Source organism: Narcine bancroftii, chromosome 1, assembly GCF_036971445.1.
Source record: "Narcine bancroftii isolate sNarBan1 chromosome 1, sNarBan1.hap1, whole genome shotgun sequence".
NCBI classification, from domain to species: Eukaryota; Metazoa; Chordata; class Chondrichthyes; order Torpediniformes; family Narcinidae; genus Narcine; species Narcine bancroftii.
The window spans coordinates 105,945,437-105,963,327 of NC_091469.1; the positions used below are offsets into that span (position 1 = coordinate 105,945,437).

Genomic DNA, 17,891 nt, shown 5'->3' on the forward strand with positions numbered 1-17,891 from the left:
CTGGATGTCCCCCAATGTTCAGTCCACAAGTTGTACGATTGTCTTGTAGCACTCTGAAGGGACCCTCATGTGGCCTCTGAAAGGGTGGGCCGTGTGCACCTCTACACACAAACATAAACTCATAGTCCTGGAGTTCCTTTAGGATGAAGGGTGATGTTGTTCCATGCCTTGATGTGGGAATCGGGGCCAATTTTCCAAGCCGGTCCCACATTCTACCTAAGACTTCAGTTGGTGGCACGTCCTGAAGGCTGAAGCAGTGCCTTCACATACCTTTGCACTTTTGCAGATTGACAGTCCACAGTCCATGCACGTCTTTGCCCAGTATGTGACCTGCTTTTTGAATCCATGCCCCCTCAAACTTGACAGCTATCAGGTGGACCATGACTCGAAGGGAGGGATGGGACAGTCCGTGAATGGCATCAAAAATACACATTTCCACGCAGCAGGAATGATAGGGCAAGGCTGACCTGTGGAAATGTCGCAGAGGAGAGTGGTGCCTTGCTGCCCAAAGGCTACATCCTCGAGTTGCAGGCTTGTGACAGCAGTTCTATCAGCCGTGAATTTGTCATCCTGGCATGGAGCTTTGGTGAGTGCCATGTAGTCTACACCCAGAGAGAGGGCATATACTGCTTAAATTAAGGAGTGGGACAAGGCATCAGCCACAACATTACGCTTACCAGAGATAGGTTTAATCCTGATTGAAAATTCAGATACATAAGATAGGTGGCGTTGATGGTGCCCTAACCGTGGATCTGATGTCTTAGCAAAGGCAAACATTAGTTGTTTGTGGTCAGTAAAATATAGTGGAAGTATCTGACCACTAGGTACAGCACCAGCAGTTCCCTATCGAATGTGTTGTACTTCATTTATGGAAGGTGGAGGTGCCTATTAAAAAATGCTAGAGGCTTCAATTGTCCATTGGATTACTGTTCCAAGATCCCGCCTTCTGCCTCTTCGGATGCGTCTATCGTCAACGCATATTGGTGCATCTATTTGAGGATGGAGCGGCAATGTTGCCTTTGCTAGGATCTCTTTGATCTACTGTCGTCTCCTTTGTCCACTCGAGTTCTTTGGCACCGCTGGACATGAGGTCGAAGATAGGTTTCATAATATAAACTGCAGAGGGTAGAAAACAGCAAAAGAAATTGACCATCCCCAAAAATTCCTGAAGTGCTTTGATGGTATCGGGCCTCGCGAATTTGAGGATGGCTTCCACCTTGCTAGGCAATGAAATGGCACCCCGGCTGCTGATCTGATGTCCCAAGAACTCGATAGAGGACTGCCCAAATTTGTACCTGGCAGTGTTCACCGTTTGCCTGAACTCCTGAAGACGGTGGCAGAGTAAATGCAGATGCTGCAGGTGCTCTTTGTGGGGGTGGCTAGTGACGAGTACGTTGTCGAAATATATGAAAAGGAAGTCCATGCCACACCCCACTGCATCCATCAGTTCCTGCAATGTTTGTGCAGCATTTTTGAGCCCAAAAGGCCTTCTCAAAAATTTGAAGAGGCCAAATGGTGATGGCAGTCTTGGGCACATCCTCTGGGTTTACAGGTATTTGGTTGTACCCACGCACCGTCAATATTAGAAAATATCCTGGCCCCATGAAGATCAGCTGTAAAGTCCTGTATATAGGGAACAGGGTAGCAATCTGCAATGGTAGCATTGTTGAAAAGCCTATAATCCCTGCAAGGTCTCCAACCTCCCATGACTTTGTGCACCATATGTAGCTGGGAAGCCCACAGGCTATAAGGCTTGCAAATCATTCCAAGTTCCTCCATTTTGTGGCAGTTGTCAGGCTTGGCATGTAGAGGAGGTCCTCGGGTGAGGATGTGGTGTATGAAGGATATGGATAGGATAAATGTAGGAAGGTTTTTTGAGCTGACCGGGGAAACTAAAACGAGAGGAGTAGATTTCGGACAGAGATGAGGAAAAATAGTTTTTCCCAGAGAGTAGTGAATGTTTGGAATTCTCTAACCAGGGAAGTGGTTGAGGCTGCCTCATTAAACATATTTAAAATTCGGTTAGATAAATTTTTACATGATAGAGGAATTAGGGGATATGGGGAGAAGGCAGGTAGGTGGAGTTAGTCATAAATTAGATCAACCATGATCGTATTGAATGGCGGAGCAGGCTCGATGGGCCGTTTTTGGCCTACTCCTGTTCCTACTTCCGTTTCTATGTTCCCTTTGTGGTCCTTTTTTTTAGTTCCCCACCTAACTCCCTCTATTCATTTTTTAGGACCACTTTAAAATAAATTTTTAAAAAATTTTTCACTTTGTGGACCATAGCAATCAAAACAACATACAAACACAGTAGCATTTTCTCCCCTTTTTTCCCCCCTACCTTCCTTCCCCCCTACCTTCCTTCCCTCCTTCCCACCCCCCTCCAAACCCATTAAACATTCAACATATACAATACAATAAAACCATTAAACAATGTCGTCACACAATGAAAATAAACAAGAAAATTGTGTCATCTACTTTTACACATTGGATCAGGTCATTTTGTCTTCTTCTCATTTTATAATTTTTTAGGGGTGGAGGTCTGAGGCAAGTCCTCTCTGTTTTGTTCCAAGTACGGTTTCCAAATTTGTTCAAATAATGTGGCTTTATTTTTTAAATTGTATGTTATTTTTTCCAATGGAATACATTTATTCATTTCCATGTACCACTGCTGTACCTCTCAGGCTCTCTTCTGATTTCCAAGTTGACATTATACATTGTTTTGCTACATCTAACGCTATCATAATAAATCTTTTTTTTGCGCTTCATCCAGTTTGAGGCCTAATTCTTTGCTTATATTGCTTAGAAGAAAGATCTCTGGATTTTTTGGTATGTTGCTTTTTGTGATTTTATGTAATACCTGATTTAGATTTTCCCAAAACTTTTTCACTTTCTCACATGCCCAAATTGCATGTACTGTTGTTCCCATTTCCTTCTTACAGCGAAAACATCTATTTGATAATGTTGGATCCCATTTTTTTTAACTTTTGGGGCATGATATATAACCCGTGTAACCAATTATACTGTATCATGCGTAACCTTGTGTTTATTATATTCTTCATAGTTCCAGAGCATAAATTTTCCCATGTTTCATTTTTCATCTTAACGTTTAAATCTTGTTCTCACTTTTGTTTGGGTTTAGAGCTTATTTCATCATTTTCCTTCTCTTGCAGCTTAATGTACATGTTCATTATAAATCTTTTTATTATCATTGTTTCTGTAATCACATATTCAAAGCCGTTTCCTTCTGGTAATCTCAGTCTGTTTCCCAATTTATCCTTTAAGTAGGCTTTCAGTTGATGGGATGCAAACATTGTACCGTGAGTTATTCCATATTTGTACTTCATTTGTTCAAATGTTAATAAATTTTTTCCCAAAATACAATCTTCTATTCATTTAATTCCTTTTCTCTCCCATTCTCTAAAGGAAAGGTTATCTATTGTAAAAGGGATCAGCTGATTTTGTGTCAATAATAACTTTGGTATCTGGTAATTTGTTTTTTTCCTTTCTAAGTGAATCTTCTTCCATATATTGAGTGAATGATGCAATACTAGTGAGCTTTTATATTGCACCAGCTTTTCATCCCACTTACAAAGTATATGTTCCGATACCTTCTCCCCTATTTTATCTAGCTCTATCTTAGTCCAATCTGGTTTTTCCCCTGTATGATAAAAATCTGATAAATACCTTAATTGTGCTGCTCTGTAAATAATTTTTAAAGTTTGGTAACTGCAAACCACCTTGTTTGTACCACTCTGTTAATTTATCCTTGGTTTCCCCCTTTCCATAAAAATTTCCTTATTATTCTCTTTAGTTCATCGAAGAATTTCTCTGTTAAGGGAATTGGTAACAATTGAAATAAGTATTGTATCCTTGGGATATTTTTAATACAATTTACCCTCCCTATCAACATTAGTGGCAATTCTTTCCAATGTTCTAAGTCTTCCTGTAATTTCTTCATTAATGGCTGATAATTAAATTTGTACAGGTGTCTTAAATTATTATCTAATCTAATACCTAGGTATCGGATTGTTTGTGTTTTCCATTTAAATGGTGAATCATTTTTAAATTCTGTATAATCTGCATTAATCATTGGCGTTGCTTCAGTTTTATTTGCGATGATCTTGTACCCCGATATTTCTCCATATTCCTTCAATTTCTTATGTAGTTCTTTTATTGATATTTCTGGTTCTGTTAAGTATACTATGATGTCATCTGCAAATAAACTGATTTTATACTCCTCCTTTATTTTTATCCCTTTTATTTTATTTTCTGTTCTTATCAGTTCTGCCAATGGTTCTATTGCTAAAGCGAACAGTGAGGGAGATAATGGACATCCCTGCCAAGTTGACCTACTTAATTTAAATTGGTTCGATACATATCCATTTACTGTCACTTTTGCCAATGGCCCATTATATAATGCTTTAATCCAATTAATATATTTTTCTGGTAAATTGAACCTCTGTAATACTTTGAATAAATAATTGCATTCTACCCTGTCAAAGGCTTTTTCTGCTTCTAAAGCAACAGCCACGGTTGGCACCTTATTTCCGTGAACTGCATGAATTAAATTAATAAATTTACAGACATTATCCGCTGTTCGTCTTTTCTTAATAAATCCAGTTTGATCTTGTTTTACTATTTTTGGTACACAGTCAGCCAATCTGTTTGCTAATAATTTTGCTATTAACTTATAAACTGAATTAAGTAGAGATATTGGTCTATATGATCCTGGTGTTAGTGGATCCTTCCCCGTCTTTGGTATTACTGTAATTATTGCTGTCTTACATGAATCTGACAAGTTTTGTGTTTCTTCTATCTGGTTCATTACTTCCAGGAGAGGAGGAATTAATAACTCTTTAAATTTTTTATAGAATTCTACTGGGAATCCATTCTCTCCAGGCGTTTTATTGTTCGGCAGCTTTTTAATATATCCTGTATTTCCTCTATTTCAAATGTTTTTATCAGCTTGCTTTGCTCCTCTTCTTGCAATTTCGGCAGTTCAATTTTAGCTAAAACTCTTCTATTTTGTCTTCTTTCCTCTCGTTCTCAGTTTGGTATAATTGTTCATAAAATTCATTAAAGTTCTCATTAATCTCCATTGGATTATATATAGTTTGTTTGTCCTTTTTCCTTGATGCCAATACAATTCTTTTAGCTTGTTCTGTTTTAAGTTGCCAGACTAATATTTTGTGTGTTTTTTCTCCTAGCTCATAATGTCAACCATTCTTTTAATGCTCTCATTTGTTCTTAATATTTTTTTAATCTATATACTGTCCATCTATTTTACCTTCTATTTCTCTGTGCAGAGCTTGGTCTTCTTCTTCCTCTTCTTCTGTGTCTGCACCTGTGTTTGTGTCTTTTACTTCTCTTCCTTGTATCTGTGTCTCTTCTGACTTTCTTTTTGAGTTGCTTGCCTCACTTTTATGGGCGTCTTCTTGCATAGCTTCTTGCTGTTGGTCCTCTACTTCTGGGCTAGTCATCTGTTGGGCCTCCTGATGCTGTTCCCCTTTCCTATCACTCCCTTTCCTGTCGCTTACCTCTTCTTCCAGCTGAGAGCCCTGATGTCGGGCATCCCTCAGCTGTTCGCGCTGTGTTAGTTAGTTCCTCAGCTGGACCCCCCCTCCCATCAGTGTTTTCTTTTTCCTTAGTGTGCACTTTGTGCGCTTCTGTTTGGCTCAGAGAGCCATTTTTGCAGTCCAGCGGTCGGGAGGTCGCGACTCTTCGGGGACGTCACCAACCTTGGGGAGCGGACTCTTTTCTCCACGACAGCTCCCTGATTCTTCATGCAGGCAAGGCCTTCTCCTTTCTCTTCCGGTGTCTTTTCTTTTTTTCCCATTGTTTTTACCTATTCCTTCTTGGGTGCCATTTTCTTTCTTTTCTCCACAACTTTATCTTTTATTTGTTATGTTTTGTGTTTCTTGAACTTTGTATTTTCTTCACTTTATTTCTTCTTTTCTGGAGAGGGCTGGTATTCTCCTACCGGCCACTATTCCACCACGTGACTCCTCTCCTTTTTAGGACCACTTCATTCTTCCTCCCTGTCATTGGTACCAACATGTACCACGACCTCTGGCTCAATACCTTCCCCCGTTAGGATGTCTTGGATATGAGAAGCTACACCAGTTAGGCAAACCATCATCCAGTTTTCATTATCATATCTACAGAATCTCCTATCTGTCCTCCTGACCATCGAATCCCCTATAACTAATTGCTCCCCTCTTCCTTTCTGCCCTTGCATCCTGAAAAGAAAATTTGGGATTATGATAGCTTTAAGGTGCAGACAAAGATAATTTCAGATTTCCTGTATCATGCTGGAAGTTGGAGAATCATTAAATTAACTTTTATTGAATTTAGCATTTTTAATCGCATAATGATGCTGATACATTGCATTAATTCAACTGACCTAAAAATGTTTTGCCGCTGATTTTTGTTTATACTCAGCATCTGATGCCTCTCACATCAGTGTCCAATAATAGTCAGACAGCATTGATAGATTCCAGTTGCACTGATACACTTTTCCATGATCACAATGTCTTGGTGAAACCTTTACCTCTGTTCATCACTGAGTGCACCAGGATCAGCAATGAAGAAGTTCAAGTGCAAATGCAGAAAATGAATTTCAATGACGTTGCACTTCATGGTTTTGTATCCTTGAAGTAGACTTAAAATATGACAGAAAATAACAAAAGTAGGTTGTATCTTAAAAAAAAGGTACAAAAATAGGAAATTTATCAGGTGATTTTCATGATCAGCAACCCAAAATTCATAAAATATATCCAAAAGTGTTCAAGCAACGAAATCTTCATTGTCAGTGTTATAGACCAATGAGTCTTGTCAGTGGTGGGCAAATTATTGAGTAGGATTCTTAGGGACAGGATTTCCAAGCATTTAGAGAAGCATAGTCTTCTTGGAGGTGGTCAGTATGGCTTTGAAGGGCAGGTCATGTATCATGAGCCTTTTTCAAAGAGGAGACAAAAGAAATTGATGTGGATGTGGTGTATATGGATTTTAGTGTTTGACAAGATTCCCCCAAGGGAGGATTATTCAGAAAATGATAAGGCATGGGATCCATGAAACACTTGGCTACTTGGATTCTGAATTGGCAAGCCTGCAGAAGGCAAATGGTGATAGTAGATGGAATGTATTCTACCGGGAGGTCGGTAATGAGTGGTGTCCCGCAGAGATCTGTTCTGGATTTTTATAAATGACTTAGATGAAGAGGTGGAGGGGTGGGTCATTAAGTTTGCAGATGATGCAAAAGTTGGAGGTGTTGTTACTAGTGCAGTAGTATATAGATTGGATGTAAAGTTGGCCAGAAAAGTGGCAGATGGACTTCAGTCTGGATAAGTGTGAAGTGATGCATTTTGGAAGGTTGAACTTGAAGGCTGAGTATGTGTGGAGGAATAGAGGGATCTTGGGGTCCAGGTCGATAGAACCCTTAAGGTCACCATGCAGGTTGAAATGGTGGTTGAGATAGCATATGGTGTGCTGGCCTTCATTAGTCGAGGAATTAAATTTTAGTGTTGTGAGGAAATGTTGCAGCTCTATAAAACTCTGGTTAGACCACTTTTTGAATATTGTATTCATTTCTGGTTGCCTCATTACGAGAAGGATGTGAAAGCTTTGGAGAGGGTGCAGGATTTACCAGGAAGTTGCCTGGACTGGAGAACACGGATTATGAATCAAGGGTTGACTAAGCAAGGGGTTTTCTTTTTGGAGTGATGAAGGATGGGAAGTGACATGTTCATGACAATAGATTCTGATTTTAGGTATGTAACATTATTAAGGGCAAAGATAAGATAGACAGTCAGCAACTTTTCCCCAGGATGATAATAACAAATACTAGAGGACATCTTTTTCAAGTGAATATAGGGAAAGTTTTGAGGGAAATGTCAGAGGTTTTTTTTCCCCAGATTGGTAGGTGCCTGCAATGCATTATCGGGGGTAGTTGAAGAGCCAGGTACAATAGAGACATTTAAAAGGCTCTTGGATAGGTGTGGACACAAGAAAAAGAGGGCCATAGGAGTGAGGTAGAGAAGGATTAGATTATTGAGAAGGTTTACATAGGTCAGCACATCATTGTGAGCTGAAGTGCCTGAACTGTGCTGTTGTTGCTAATCAGCTTGAAACTGCATAGCACTTGTGTTTAAATGTAATAAGCTGAAAGTATGTGTTTGACAGTTGCATTGCATGACTTAATTTGTGCTTATTTTCATTAAAAAGAAAATAATCAAATATCAGTTCTGCATAAACTTTGAAACATTGCCTAATCTGGGTTTGGCTACTATTTAAACTAAAATCACAATTCTAAATATTGTAAGAGCAGTTCAATTTATTTATTGTGTTTTGAAAACTAATGGGATTTTATTAGTTTCAATAGAATGTTCGTGAGTCAAAGGTTGAGGAGACAGGTTTACAATATATTTTGAATAGATTCTTTAAGGAACATCTGTCCTATAAAGCATGATCAACATCGTCACGCTTTGCCTTCTGAGATCAGGAAGAATTAAAAATTTAGCTGCTAAACTTTAGCACTTTGCAATTTCATGTCATAAACTGTTGAGGAACAATATTGAATTTTTTCATAAGACCATTATGATTTTTACCTTTTATCAATTTTTTTTAACATATTTCCATTTTCAGTTTAATTGTGAGAAAAGGTTTCCACTTCGCATCTTTACACAGAATATCATTATCCGACATAGTAGATAGATGGGAGAAATACCGTACACTTTGCAGTTGGAACTGCTTGGGACTGAGGGGAGTGGTTGTGCTGAAGGCTAAAGGGAGACAGCTGAAGAAATATCATCAGAACCAATTTTGAACAATATTTATGAAATTCTCTAATATTCTGAGAACATTTGCCAATTGCATGAGCATTTTGGATGCATAAATACCTGATAAACACCAGTTTAGTTTTTTAACCTGAATATCGATATATTGTCTTGGTTAAATAACTTATTTTGGGACCTTGAGTTTCACATAGATAATTTATTTAAATCTAATACATAATCTTTTACTGGAGTCCTGTCTTTCAGATTTGGGCTTCAGTATCTTGGGGTGTGTCATGGAGTATGCTCTCAAGAGCTCTGAAGCAATGACCATGGAAGTGAAAATATTATAGACCAATATCAAGTTAAACTCCAATTATCCAAAATTGGATTCTCCAAATCCTCATTTATCTGAATTTTTTTGAAAAATTGAATAAATGAGGATATTTGAAACAAATCAGAAATCCTCATTTATCCAAAAAATTTTCGGAGCAGAACTGACCTCACAGGTTGAATAAAAATTCACGTGACATGAAATTAGAACGATGATTGACCTCATTTCAGGTATCTCCCTCCTCTCTTTCTTTACATTTCTTCTTTACCTTCCCTTATTAACTTTTATTTCCAACTCACCCTCTCAAACTGCGTTCCACTGTCTCCTAGCCACAAGTGGTCAGAAGAATCCCTTGTCCCAGTGACATCAAGAAGAGTGGCCTCCCTGCAGGAGCAGGACCTCGGGCTCAGTGGTGTTCCCTCCCCTCCCCTTCCCTTTCTCCCTCCTCAGCACATTGAAGCTCCTGATGCCGACTTCGAACTCTCCCCTTGGGCTACTACTGCACACGCACACCAGACTCCCCAATCTGCGTGTGCAGTGGTAAGCCTAGGGAAGGATTCAAAGTTGGGACTCGGGTTTCGGGAGGTCCTGTGACTGGGGAGACAGGACCCACCAACTCACCAGTGAGTGTTCCACCAACCCAGGAAGCCTTCCCAAGGATCAGCGGCAGCGGTGGGGATGTGTCAGGGATCGGCAGCGGTGGTTGGGAGGTCTCGGTGATTAGCAGTGGCATTGTGGCCAACATTTTTTTGGTGAGAATTAAACATTATTTTAATGTTTAAAAACCCTTAACATGATTGTTGTTGTTGTTTAAACATTGATACAAGTGATTTACTGTTGCTACTGGGCTGTTTTTAAAAAAATGACCAGTTCTCCAAAAAAGGTTTATCCAACATAGGTCCGATCCTGACCATTTCAGATAATTGTTATTGTACTGTAACTCTCTTAAAAAAATTAAAAATAAAGTTTACCAATATCAACAAAATAATTTGTAACAGATATTAAATATTGGTTTTGCCAATGACATCCATATCCTGAGAAATGAAACACTGAAAAAAATACCAATTGCAAAAGGGAGTGTTCAATTTTTAAAATTCATTAAGGAACATTCCATTTTCCTTTTTTTCTGTACTGACCAGGTAATTTGTTGAATATCTAAATTGTGTTCTGCTAAAGAACAATATATTCTAGATGGTTATGAGGGAGAAGTATATATTCAGTTTTCTAAATTTAAAGCAGACTTGCTGTAAGTATACCAATGTGTGAAATGTCACATTTCCATATGATGTGAAACAGTACTGTGGGGAATATATGATGCTGCAAACTTAGTGCAGAAAAGGAAAGCTGAATGTTAATTGAGGGTATTTAGTTTATTTCAAATCTCATGCAACCCTATTTGTCAGTAAAAACATGCAAGAAATGATGGTATTTTATATTTTATGTAAGTAATAATGACTGATTATAGAGTTTATAACCTGCGATGCTTTGCTAGTTTCTATATTCGTGCAATGAAGTTTTTAATAGGGAACTATAGATTAGTAATTCACTGCTTAGTTTCAGTCTGTGGCTAGTGTTAAGAGATGCATTTCTAAGGACCTCAACAACACTTTTCTATCCTTTGCAGCGATACTATGGCAAATCCCTTCCTTTTGGCAAGAAATCATATGAGAAAATAAATATTGAATTTTTGACAGTGGAACAAGCTGTGGCAGATTATGTTGTGCTTATTACAAAACTGAAAAATGATCTGAATGCTGAAAACTGTCCTGTGATTGCTTTTGGCGGCAGGTATAGTTAACTAAAATTTTGAAAAAATTGATCTTGGAAAAGCAAAATCTCCTTCATCTTGAGGTCATTGTAGATACACTTGCAAAATTCACGTATTGAGCTATATTGTACAATTTTTTAATATGATTTGTCATCTTCCTATTTACCTTGCAAAATGGATTCATTAGATATTAATTTTTATATTTTGATATCTCTGAAAAGATATAGTTTTCAATTGAGTTTTGACTGTAAAATATATGGCAGTTCTTCCAATATAATGTAGGAGCCTCTGGTAGTGCTCTTTTTTAAAACTAGTCTTTGATTTCTATTGCCTAATTTTTAACAATTAATTTGATGTTGCATCATTTTTTGGTTTTGACAATATTGTTACGGAGTCCAGAGGACTCCAAAACCCAGCAGCAATAGATATGCACCATGGCAAAGGGCTACTTAAACAAAAGTTGCTTTTAATTATCTTTGCGCATGAAAACAGAATCAAACTTTAACTTATTACTATCAACTTACTTAAACCCCCCCCCTATTCTAAGTGCATGTGTGTGTGATGTGTGTGTAAGTGTAGAAAAGTTATTTGGTTCACAGTCCAATGTCACTTGTTGCAGTCAATTCTTGTACTGTGCACAGAAGTTAGAATTAATAAAGTTCACCAGGCTTTGATGCTTAACAGGCAAATGGTTACCACTCAGGAGGGTTCTTGTTGGTTTTCAGAGATAAATTATTTTTGTTCCAGGATATCCGTACCTGATTCTTTTTTAATCAATCTTGCTGACGAAACTTGCCCTCTTCAGGGTTCTCCAGATGATCCTCTTTCTTTCAGGTCACCACAGAGTTCCTTTCAGACAGCCAGTCTTCCAAAATTTGCCAGCTTGTCCCTCTGGAACCAAAGCCTTTCCTCTTACTCTCTCACTCCCTCCCTCTCTGAGAGCAAAGCTGTTCTGCCTCTCCCTGCAAAGATCACATGTTCTTCCAGACAAGCTGCTGCCTTATGTTGCTACTTTGTTGCCTTTTGCAAAATATCACTCTACAAAAGTCCTGTAAAAGTTCTGTTTTAAAATGTTTGTGTGCAACCTGCTCTAGCAATCATCCCAAACCTCTAAATACTCTGTCACACTATACTTAGGTGACAACCACTGTTTCTTTTATCTTACAGCAAATAAAAGGGGCTTTTTGAACTATTAAATATATTTGAAATATTTCTCTGCAGTATGATTCCCTAGTCTGAACCCAACAAATTCTCCAGAGGTTTTTTTGCTTCCTGCTGAATGTCTTCAACATGGTCAGGACAATGTACACCTCGCATGGAGGACTGAAAGAAGGTGCAACCTAGTGAGAATTGGTGCCTAGGTAGGGAGGTTGCTGTAAAACTGTAATTGACATTTCCTTCTCAATAATAGACATATTGTGCTATTTTTAAAAAAAAATATATTTTCCCCAGAAGAGGTGGTTGCATCAGGGTCAATTTTGTCATTTAAGAGAAGGTTGGATCAGTGCATGGATGTGCAGGGATTGGAGGATTATGGAGAGGGATCAGGTAGGCGGGACTAGAGGAGAACACTTAAATTAGTGCGGACTAGAGGAGCCAAGATAGCCTGTTTCCATACTGTAATTGTTATATGGTTATATATTGAACCCTGTGTCTGCTGGCTGTCTTGAAAAGGTTCAGCTCCAGGAATGGCATCTCAGGTTACAGAATGATGTGCCCTGATTTCATCAGGTATGTGAAAATGATGATGCTACACTGGACACTTGATATGCACGTGAGCGATCTGCAGCTTTGTTGCAATAACAACATTGCTACCAACTATCCTTGCAGTGTAAATATCGTATGGACCCACTGTGTTTAGTCACACAAAATTGTTTCCAGCTAAACAGGTGGGAGTTGTGTCTGATGGAAAAGTATAAGACTCCGAGCATGAGCAGATTACTGTTTTGAACATTGTATATTTGAACATTGCTGCAGTCATAAGAGAGTAAATTCCTTGAGCAAACGTTAAGACGTTGGAGGTACTCCAATGGAGAGAAATAGTCCGTTAATATTTTCGGGTTGGGACCCTTTATCAAGATAATTTCTTCTCAATGAATATTGCCTGGCCCTCCTCTATCCAGCTTCTCATTGTTTACTCACAGATTTTGCATACGAAATTCTTGTGATTCTGTAGTAAGTTCCATGAATTGTTTGGTAGGCACCTTCAGAATCTATGGTGGAAGTGTGCAATCTGCTCTTATGAAATTGCCACACTGTTTTCTTCCTGGTTCGATGAGTGTTTCATTGACATCCAAGAGATTACAAGTTCCATCCTGAATTAGTCAAAATTTCTTCTCCAACTACTGGTTGTAAGACGATAGCCTCTTGACAGTCAGAAAGCCAGCCTTCTTTTGGAGGGATCTTCCAACATAGACAACAGTTTTCTAACCTTGGCCACAGCCACAAGGGAATCACTGAAGCTACTGTAGAACTATAAAAAGCTGTAATGGAAATGGGTAATATGGAAACACTCAAAACATTAGATTGTAATATGTTCATTGCCTAATTAATATATATTTTAACATTTTTTTCTGAAATGTAAGGGTACTTATGCTTATTTGTTAATTTTTCACAATTTTATCCTAATGAAGCACTTTTGTTCAACTTTTAACTTTTTAATGGGAGAGGAATATATTTGACGAGTGATGGAGTGGATGGATTCAATGATGGGCAGTGCAACTTGTGCAGGAACATATAAAGGTGACATCTGATTAAAATATAAATCACCATAACAGAAGGCAAGGTGTTGGATCACTGTTGAGGGCTATACGTGTTAAATATTTCTGATCTTTTACCTATCTTGTTGGAAAATGCCAGATTTTGTACAATAATACCATCTGATCTCTGGTTTGCAATCAGTTTTCTATGAGACATAATCAAGTACACAAGTTGTAACTCAATGCCTGAATGCAAAAGCAGCCTGAGCTTGAATCCACTGTAGCAAAAGGATGTATAGATAGAAAGGGAACCATGGGACACCTGCACCATTTACACTACAGAATCAACAGATGTTTATTTATTTTCAAGCATCCAGTTCAGTGGTCATGTTAGAAAAAAAATAAGACATTCAGAGGTCTGTGGTGGAAGATCCATTCCATTTGTGGTCCATTTCAGAGATAATTTTTAAACAAAATAATTGAAAATCATCTTGCTTTTGACTTCCTTATTCTTTATATTATTACAGGTTTCATTATTGCAACACTTTAAAGCAGTGAAGAGACAATTGACTATGGGTTATAATGAACCCAAGTAACATTGAGCGTAAATCATCCTCCATTTATAAGAACATTTATTGTGACAGAGTATGTAGAAATATTTTTGGTAGATAAATTGGGAAAGGTTTGTTAGAGTAGGTCACATACAAACACTTTAAAACAGATCTTATTTAAAATACTGGAGCTCTGCCTCATGCTAGACATATCGGGACCTCAAAGCTTTTGCAAGAGCTTTTAAGAGTGCTGAAGAGACTTCACTAATGGATTGTTGTTTACAAACGGCAGATGAAAGAGCAAGTTGGAGCTGCTTCTGTCTAAAAGATAGCTTGTTGTTCTAAGACGGTCATGTGGTTTTGCAAGCAGAGAAAGAAAAAAGGCATTCTCTCGGAGAGAGAGAGAAACACACACACAGATCGCTTCTACAGTGTTACAGCCAGCAGAAGCAGCTGGGACTGGAACACGACAAGCTGGCAAGCTTATGGAAAGCCTTTTTTGGAAGACAGCCTGGTCAAAGCCCTTGTGGTTCATGCAAGAGGAGAGGACTGGCTGTCTAATGTTTCATTTGGATTAAGAGAAACAAAAAGTAATTCTGTGGTGACCTGAAAGAAAGAGGTTATCATCTGGAGAACCCTGAAGGGACACATTTCATCAGCAAGACACTAGAGTGGCTGATGGAAGTACATCAGTTGTGGATGTTCTTGAAACACAAATCTCTCTCTGAAAACTGACAAGATCCTTCCTGAGCGGTAACCATTTACCTTTCAAGCACCAAAGCCTGGTGAACTTTAACATGTTAAATTCTCTGCACAGTATAAGAATTGCCTGTAACCACTGAACTTGGAGGAATGAGAAGTGAGATTGGACTGTGAACCAAAGAGCCTTTCTGAACTTATACACACATTACATACATGTGCTCTTAGAATTAGAAGGGGGTTAAGTTAGGTTAGTTAAGTGAATAGTGATAAAGTGTGATTCTGTTTTTATGTTTAAAGATAATTAAAAGCTACTTTTGTTTAAGTAACCATTTGTCTTGGTGAATATCAATTGCTACTGGGTTTTGGAGTCCTGGGCTCGTAACATTTTGCTTCAAAATTTAGAGATACAGCAAGGTAACAGACTCTTCTGGCACATAAGCCCATGCCACCCCAAAAACATCCCAAAATACTAATACCACAGTGTTACTTGTAATTTTCCAAAGAGTTGAGTCAGTTATACCATCTTTATAACAGTTATTTTACTTGTAGAACTGATTTCAGCAATTAATTTCATAAGCAAAAGGTAAACTATCAGTTTGATGTATGCATTTTTAAGTATCCCATTTGATTGACATCTACAAGATTGGTCATAGGAAGGATCTGCTTTCTATGAGGTGATTAACACTGGAGAATACTGATGTTGTCAGCAATGCAATGCAATGACATCATAAGTTTGATTTATCAAATAAGACGTTCCACTGCTACCTTCAGATAAGATCATTTCTGCAGGAAAAATCAGGTCCAACTATGGCCCTACCAGAGTGCAGTGAAATAGAGGCCACGATTCGAAGGGGGAACACACAGAAGTTCATCTCAGCAAAGCATTTCTTGCTCCAAGTGGAAGGACCCAAACCAGGCCTTCACAAATCAAGGCAGAGGTGGGAATCAGACTTAGGAATAACAATTGATGAGTGGTGCCAGTCCGATCTGTGTGGGACCAACATGACGGCAATCAATACAATTTTCTGCACCAGCTGTACCTGATGCCGCAAAAATTAAACAGCTCTGAACCAGAATTATCAGGCTAATACTTCAGATGTGGCATTGAGACAGGAACCTTTGTGCACAAAACCTGGACATGTACCAAGGGGAGGGCCTTTTGGGTGGAACTAGGCCAAGACCTAGGAAAAATTATAGGTAAAGAACTCCCTCAGGATCCAGAGTTGTTCCTGTTGGAAAACGTAATGGACATAAAACTTACAAATTCAAAATCCAATTCATAATGATCGCATTGGCAGTGGCCAGGAAGTACATAGGGACTACCTGGAAATCCAACTCCTGCCTGAGCATTGTGTGCTGGAACATGGAAAAGCAAAGCTGTATTCCCCTGGAGAAAATTACTTACAACTTAAGAAACAATATGATACTTTTTAAAAAATTTGGCAACCAAACTTAAATTCCATAGGAGCACAACTATAGTGTGGACCATCATGCCTCGCCACCCTACTTTCCCTGCCTATTCCCCAACCAGGAAAAGTCAAGAAAAGAAAGCAGCCTGACTGCTAGCTGCCATGGCTTGACAGACCCATAAACTCCTGATATATGTTATACACCTTTGTTGTGAGTGTCTTCAATGTCATGTGTAACTGGTTAGTTAAGTGTTGTGTTAAATGTTGAGGGTGTGGGGGGGGGGTTGGGTTTACTGGAGGGAGGGGGATGGAAAGAGCTTGAACTCTGCAGAGAACTTTGTATAGAATTGATAATTATAAATTGTAGTCAATGCTGATACTGTTAACATTGACTTTGATAATGTTGATAATTAAATTTTGAAAATCATAAATAAAATATTTTTAAAAAGGCAATGTAATGACATCAGGCTAATGCTTATGTTGTCTGAATTCACCTGTATCATTGGGAATTAAAATAGCTATAGCTCACACCAAGGCAAATTTGTATCCAAATGCCTGACACAGGATAAATGTTTATAATCAACTTTTATTCGCACTACAATTTTATTAGCTTGTTCCGTAAACGATGGAAGCGCTGCTCAAGCTTGGTATGCTGCTGGTAGACCCTCTGTCCCCCAACACAGCTGAGGAGTTTACGTACTGGCCAGTCTGCTTCCAGGCCTACCTGAATGCGACCAGAGATGTCTTCTACACCGATGTACTCAGGAGGTCAGCACTTGTTTCGAGGGTAGGAATGAAAGGGTATACAGTCATCAGGGTCTGCATTACATATGATGCTGCCATCGAGGTATTGAAGGCATGGTACCTGAAGTCACAAAATGAGGTCCTAGTGAGGCACGGACTCACTCTATGTCGCTAATGGCCAGCAGAGACCATCGATGACTACCTGCTGGATCTGTGGGCGCTTGCCAAGAAGTGCAGGTACGAAGCGGCTACGGGCTGAGTTCGTGAAGAAGAACAGATCCAGGACACTCTAGTTGCGGGGTTCTGCTTGAGCTACATGAGGCAGAAACTACATGAGTCAGGTAAGAAGGACCTGGTGCTAGTCACGTTGAACAGGCCAAGCTCGAGAATTATGAGCTTGAAGCCAGCGAGCTCACTCACCCAGGTGCCCCTTCCAAGGACCGGCGGCTCTTGCTACCTGCATCCCCAGCCCTACGGCTAGGGATTACTTGCGTGCAAGGGAGTCCTTTTTTCTGCGGCAAGAGCCAGCATCTCTGATCTTGTTGCCTAGCTAAAGACTCAGTGCGTTCCAGCTTTGGTAAGAAAGGGCATTGGGCGAGGATTTACTGCATGATGGGAAACCCAGGGAAGTCCACAGTCTGCACCACTTCCAGATCTGATTCCAGCCCAAACCATCCACCCCAAATTCACCCGAACCCACTTGCTGCGCTACCTGCCGACGGAGGATGGCAGTGAGGAAATGGCGCAAAGGCTTGGTGGCCATCTTGCTGCGACACAAATTCAAACTCGGCGCCATCATCGTCAGAGGAAGAATGAGGACGGCCATCTTGCCTCGCCACGAAGTCAACACCATCTTACCCACACAGGGCAACCCAGGATGGCGGGGGGGGGGGTTGGGGGGCACTTG

At 39.3% G+C, this 17,891-nt stretch overlaps 1 protein-coding gene across 6 annotated transcripts in view; it reads left to right on the forward strand.

Annotated features, from left to right (window-relative positions):
• Window positions 1–17,891, forward strand: part of dpp7 (dipeptidyl-peptidase 7) — a 126,606-nt gene that overhangs the window by 36,111 nt on the left and 72,604 nt on the right. For all 6 annotated transcript variants that reach the window (XR_011356799.1, XM_069935745.1, XM_069935724.1 and 3 more), the window contains exon 3: window positions 10,736–10,899. Coding sequence is in view for 5 of the 6 variants with exons in the window: in XM_069935745.1 (XP_069791846.1) it covers window positions 10,736–10,899 (164 nt within the window). In the remaining variant the exon portion in view is untranslated. The remainder of the gene's footprint in view (window positions 1–10,735; window positions 10,900–17,891) is intronic.